This window comes from Charadrius vociferus, unplaced genomic scaffold, assembly GCF_000708025.1.
Source record: "Charadrius vociferus isolate BGI_N301 unplaced genomic scaffold, ASM70802v2 scaffold179, whole genome shotgun sequence".
NCBI lineage: Eukaryota > Metazoa > Chordata > Aves > Charadriiformes > Charadriidae > Charadrius > Charadrius vociferus.
Genome location: NW_009650072.1, coordinates 60540 through 67161, shown reverse-complemented (window position 1 = coordinate 67161; position 6622 = coordinate 60540). Strand labels below are relative to the sequence as shown.

The window sequence follows — 6622 nt, the reverse complement described above, 5'->3', positions numbered from 1 at the left end:
TGGTGGTTGTGCCTGGTGTTGGCGGGGCAGTGGTACTGGGGACAACGGTGGTTCCAGCGGTGGTTTCTATTTTTTGTTCAGGGGCAGTGGAGGCGGTAGTGGGTGATGTTGGCGATAGGGTTGTCGCCGTGGAGGTTTCTACTGGAGTTGACGTGGTTTGGTAACCTGTTGTTGAGACCTGTGATGTCTTTGCTGTAACTGATGTTTCAGTCCGAGTTGTCGTCCTTTCTCTGTCTTTTGGTGGCTCTGTAGGTAATTCGGTTTTTTGTGGTTGCGTTTCCTGGTTTTGTGTTGTTGGTTTTATCTTCGTCTGTAATGTAATTGGCGTTGATTTTACAGCAGTAGTTGTTACGAATTCTTCTGTGGTTCTTGGTGTTGTCGTTTGTATTTCTGAACATGGTATATAGCTGCAGCATGATATTCTGATTTCATAATTATAGCAGTTCTTAGATTGTTGGTCTTTGTTATTGCATATTAACCCTCTGCTTTCACTACATTCTACTGTTTGGTTCAGACTGTTTATTTCTGTATCTGGGTGTTCTTTGGCTCTGCATTGAACACTCTTTGGGTTTTTACACACAGTGTATCCTTTATCTCTGAGTGTTTCAAACGTTTCATAATCGCCACTGTCCTCTCTGTTTTCAGGCTGCGTGGAATCATACCATTCTGACCATGCACAGACATTCTTCACACATACAGTTGTGGCTGGTGTTGCAGTTGTCATTTCTGTAATTAGAAGGAAGAAATACACGTCTTTCCTGTTCTTATTAAAGAAAGTGCCAGGAAAAAAATATTCATCTTCCATCCATTTTAATGTTGTATGTAATATTATATATGTTAAAATATTATTTTAATTTTAATGACCTCACTTTGACAGTCTTGAATTTCATGCCTAAGGTAGGTTTTGATGTCATGTCTGTATTATTTTTCTAGTGATGTTTTATGTGACATTTTTTAAAAAATTGTAGTTTAATATAGCTAATGTGATATCCTTCATGTGGAATGTCAATACATAGTTAATATGCTCTCACAATTGCTATGGTATAAGTAAGAGAACATTTTATTCTCCTTGGTATTATGTCTGTACGTAGTTACACTTAATCACAAAGTCTTTAAAATATTTTTACAGGTTAATGACTTTTCTACTTATTTTAATTTTGTAACATGTAATATACTTATAAATAGAAAATATATATTTAACACATTTTATATAATACATTATAATATAGAATAGACATATGCAATATATATGAAATATATAATCTAATAAGTATCTTCTACTTATTTTAATAAGATTTCTTTTCATATTCTTAGCATTTTGGAGATAACCCTGTGGAATATATACCACAGAATATATACCACTTTCTTCATATCAAAGTTACTTAATAGAAGACTGAAATTTGAATGTTCAGTTCTTGCTGTAGTATTGTATAATTTTGTGGAAATATTTCTCACAATTTCATAGTCACTACAATGAGTTACTGCAGGAATAATGTAGAAGTGTACTGCAGGAGTAGAAGGAAACTGTTGATTTGGTTACTAAATACAATTAGGAAAGGTTCCAAAGACTGTTTTGAAATAATGTGAGCATTCCCTCAAACTCAAAGTCTTATTTTCAGTTTGGGCTTATGTGGTCAGTAATTTTAAAAATGGCAGTAATCGCCTTTTGTGTCTTCAGAAGTTGGTCTAGAACTGCTGGTTTATATTTGCAGGGAAATGAGGAGATTCTTCAAGGTGCAATGATTAATAAGCTCTATTATTTTTTTTCCCCTGGAAACACCATAGTGAAACAGTGGAGATTGAGTTTGTAAGAAATTCATTTCTACATCCTTGATTATGGTTGTCTTTAGCAGCTGAAGCTGCCAGATGAATAGATGGCTCTAGCAGAAATCAACAGTTTCAAGTAAAATTATATGCCATTAACTGCTGAAAAGGCCCTCCCTTTCAGGCTATTTTCAGTCCCTTCCAGAATTATTTTAAAGAGTATTCATGCGTACCTGAAGCAGTAGTTGTGGGCTGACTTGTAGAAAATGTAAATGGCGTTGTTGTAAAGATGCCACATTTAAAGATATTTCTGTTAATTGTTCCATTGACGTCGCATGTTGCACTGAAACACCATCCAGTTCCATCTGTGGTGTTGTAGATGAGTTCACCATATTTATAGCTGTTGCCTTCATAAATGCAGTGGCATGCTGTAATTCAGAAGAAGTTTATTGTCAGGCATCTATGAAAAGATAATATCCAGTATTTAATTTTCTTAATTATTCTTCGTAGCTGTCTTACCTTTATCATCAAACTTGCATTGTAAACCTTCTGATGTGCATTCACTGAAATAAAAAAAAAAAAAATTAAAAACCACATTTTTTTGATTATGAGGCAATTTTATTAGTCATCTTTCTGCCAGATACTAGCTCCAAAAGACAGGACACTTTATTTGTGTTTATTCCTTGAGTGTCCAGTTCATGTTGGCTTCTTCTTTGCCATTGTTTTCCAAAATCTTTCTTTATATGAAACCCAAACTTATAAATTGAAGTGAAGCTAAATATTATGCAAACCTACAGGTAAAAGTCTTAAGGAAGACTTTCCTCCTTTCTTGTTATCACTTTCCTTGCACTTGCAATGGTTTTGTACTAAAAAGCAGGCTTCAAAGGGAAAGGGTTTAAATACTACAAGCTGTGTAAGAATGTAATAAAAGCCTTGGAAGTAGACTCCTATTAGATATCTATACTCCTGGAACCATATTTTTTCTGCCACATGAATGGGAATTAGAGAAAGTCTGGTCATAAAGGACTTACTGTTCTTGTTATATCTTTATGCTGAGGATTTACAACATAATCAGGAACAAAGTCAGCAGAAAATAAAATCACATAAGAACTTCTTACTACTAATGTAGTAAGAAAACTGGTATTAGATAATAAGGCATTATTCTTATGCAGGCAGCAGAAACTAGCCCTATCACGTAACAGGAACATGCAATTTCCTACTGCCGTTTTGATCATTTCTTCTTGTAGACAATTAGGCTGGTATGTTAAGTCTTACCATAAATTACATTCATCTCTTCTATATATTTTTCCATCTTCATTATCATAACAGTCACAGAGACTGACACACTTCATCTGATCCTCATGAAAATACGGCTTGTCTGGTGGGCAGTTAGGGTAGCAGCCTGAAGGGAGGAAAAAGGCATATAAAAGGTAGACAAGGTGAGAATGACATACAGTCAGTATAAGTCTTATTTGTGCAGAATGTTTTTGCAGGTCTTGTTTCTAATAGTCATAACCTTTGCTACTTAAATTTTTCCAGTAATTCTAGGAAGTAATGCGGAGTACTAGCATCAGCAGAGCCCAACTGCAAGGACTATAGATGTTTTTAACTCCAATTTCCCTACTCTGCCTCCAGTCATGTAGATGCAATGATGTCAAAGAAAATTGAATAGTGCAAATGCACCTGATGGGGGAAATATTCTCCATTAAGACCATTAAAGATATAATAAAATATGCCCACTTAAAGGTACTTGCAGCTCTTTTTACCTTCTAAACCTGGCAAGTTATGGAGACATTTTCCACTTGGGTTCCTACAGGTCTTCATACAGGAGGCTCCACAGGGCTTATAGTGCCATTCACATTCCCCTTGTTGATTGTAGTAATCACAGAACAGTGCTAAGGAGAGACAGAAATTTGGGCATGTTCAGGAAAAAAAAAAAAAAGAGCTTTTTTGACTCATGTCTCTTTATCACATTCCTGCAATGCTGCTTGCACAGTCTTGAAAACATTGAATAAATAGGTGAAAGTGTGTGGCCATCAAAACCGCTTAGAGTAAGAAGTCTACACAGTGAGATGATAATGCACATACATAAGATGTCTAGAGTGTGTGTTCAAGGACATCAGCAAGGCATTGTACATTTAACTACAATCTCACAAGAAGTGTTTATGACATAAAACTCACGACAGATTGATGGGGTTCTCCAGGCTATGCAGACACCAACTTCACTACATGCTTGAGCATAGGCAGCTACTGCTGTACAAAAGCAATCACAGTCTCCTCCTGTGTCACATGCACAAGCATCTGTCACACATGCTTGGTAATATTTTGCTGGTTCAACCTGTTATTAAAAAGAAATGTAATACTATACATCCTGCCTTCTAAATCTTAGCTTTGCTAAGGTAATTTTCTTAAAATTGTAATATCTCAGAAGAAAGGCCTACATCAGTAATTTCTTTTTCTTTTGTTTATATACACTGTTAAAAAACAGAGATGATGCCAAATGATACATCTAAATCACATATTGACAGATTTTTAGACACTCAGACTTGCGTCCTAGTGGAAAATTAGATTTGTCTTCCCAAGCAATATTAGGCAACTGCACTTGAAAATGAAGGCCTCTCCCAGTGGAGAGAACTAAGGTAATAGGAAGAGAACAGAGTTACCCTGCATTGTTTGGTATGTATTTAGTGTCAGATAAAGACTATGCTGGTAGTTCATTACTATGTTGTATTTTCATTGAACTTGTGTTCTGTACATGGTATATGGGAATATTCATTCAAGTCACACTTCAAGAAAATACATCGTAATTTTGAAATTAGTATTCTTTTGTAATCGGTCAATATTTCCTATGAAGTACATGTCCTTTTTTTTTCTTACAGGTAGGGACTATAAATCTGTCCCATTGAGTGGGATTCAGATTGATGTTTTCCTGACGCAATTCAAAGTGAAACATGCTAATGAATTGTGCATGCATGTTAAAATGTATGAGGATATCAGCTTTAATAATACACAGACCTAGTCTTCACACAGTAAACTTCTGCCCTGGTAATACCTGAGAGTGACAGGCAGCAAAGACGTTGCTGTTGATGATGCTACACTGCTTCTCTGACCAGGACTTTCGATAAGGGTTGGTAGAACATGGGTCCTTTACGCTAAAAGCATCAGGACATGTAGAGGATACTTTCCAGCTGTTTCCAAACTCTAGGACATTCTCTACCACAGACTGACTCCTTGTAGTAAAGTCATTGATGCCGTTGCCATCATAATTTCCACAGAGGCCACAGATCTGGCCCTGCGAAAGGAAGCAAATAGAATAATAATGGATGTGAGAAAATTTGAAACAACATCTGAGACTTAAAGAGTACTTGAAATTCAGCTCTTAGAATGGTGCCCTTCCATTCAAACATTCCTGAACATCTTCATCCCTTGTTTCCTCAGCAACAGAATATGACCACTAAGGCTAGAAGGATACTGCTGTTGACTTTTCTTCTTTTAAATCTGAACAATAAAACCATCTTTGTCATTGTAACCTTCTGTCTTTGAGGTATGTCTTTAACAAGAAACGAGGACTCACAGTTAGCCAACTAAGCTATTCATTTAAGCCTTGTTTTATGCAATAGGTGTACATATGAAAACCATCCTTATAAAGCTATCATAAATACTACCAGTCCAGCCACATAGTCTACTCATTCACTGTTCACTGTTACGATTGCTCACAGGTATATAAAGAAATGTCATTTTCCTTGCACATGCAGAAATATCCCTCATTCTAAAGTTATGGATCTGTAAAACTGTGATAGGCTACAATAGACACTATGCTTTCTCTATCAATCTAAAGTGCATACTTTCCACATTACTGCTACTTTTATAAAGTGCCAGTGGGTGAGGAAGCAAAAGAATGTATGATACCGAAATACATCTGTATATTTAGCTCTAAATTACACTTCATTTATATACCTAATTGAAATGCCACTACACTACACAATAAGGTAGCAAATTCCTTATTTACTACAGTTCTTAGTATTTATATATCATAAACTAGGACAAGGAGTATGACAACAGGAACACATTTTCCTTATCACCTGTATAGATATATGCTTGAAAAATACATGTTAGCATTTTACAAGAGGCTTTTACTCATAATATTTCACTTCCTTGTTCTTGAAGGATGATAATTTGACTTGTGTGACAATGAGAACCAGAAACAAGGGATTACTTTCAAGATCAAGACTATTCAATGGATTTCTACACATGTAGCTATGTAGTTTTAATAAGGTCTGATAACCTTTACCAAGGTTTAATGGGTAATTTTAACAAAGTCTAGTCCAAAAAAGCGGTTGGCCAACTCAAGTTCTGTGAGGCCACATAGGCACTGAAATCTGCCTTCAGAGCTCAGAGCAGCAGCAGGATGATGACAGGGCTTCCTGAGGCACCAGAAGAATGAGAAATGACGTGGCATGTCCTGCATGAATGCTAGAGACATCACCTGTTTGGGATCTCGGCAGGGTCTCAACAAAATTCACACCTAGTCCAAATCTGGACTGTAAATTGCCATTTAACTGCTAGTTTCGCACCTTAAAATCAGGGCTGAGCTTGATGAAGATGCTGGTTTTCTTGTCCCACATGAGGATCAGTCCGCTTGTGGTCTCAATTACCAAGTACATACCCATATAGCGGACTCTGTATGGCACCTCATCATTTTGTCCTCTCATTATGACACTGACATGCTCCTCACCAAGTATCAGTTCGTAGCTCTGAAACAGGAGGAAAACATGATTAAAAATGAACTCAATAGCTGCAGCTGTGTTCTTAAAGATCTTTTTCTGCTTTTAAGAGTACTATGAATAGTTTATATAAT

The 6622-nt window shown here is 36.3% G+C and overlaps 1 protein-coding gene across 1 annotated transcript in view; it reads right to left on the bottom strand.

Annotated features, from left to right (window-relative positions):
• Positions 1-206: 206 nt before the first annotated feature.
• Positions 207-6622, bottom strand: part of MUC5AC (mucin 5AC, oligomeric mucus/gel-forming) — a gene marked incomplete at its 5' end in the record, with an annotated part of 66622 nt that continues 60206 nt past the window's right edge. The window contains 9 exons of the mRNA XM_009892025.1: positions 207-407; positions 581-726; positions 1998-2192; positions 2284-2327; positions 3040-3166; positions 3531-3659; positions 3946-4102; positions 4817-5056; positions 6339-6518. Coding sequence (XP_009890327.1) covers positions 207-407; positions 581-726; positions 1998-2192; positions 2284-2327; positions 3040-3166; positions 3531-3659; positions 3946-4102; positions 4817-5056; positions 6339-6518 — 1419 coding nt within the window. The remainder of the gene's footprint in view (positions 408-580; positions 727-1997; positions 2193-2283; positions 2328-3039; positions 3167-3530; positions 3660-3945; positions 4103-4816; positions 5057-6338; positions 6519-6622) is intronic.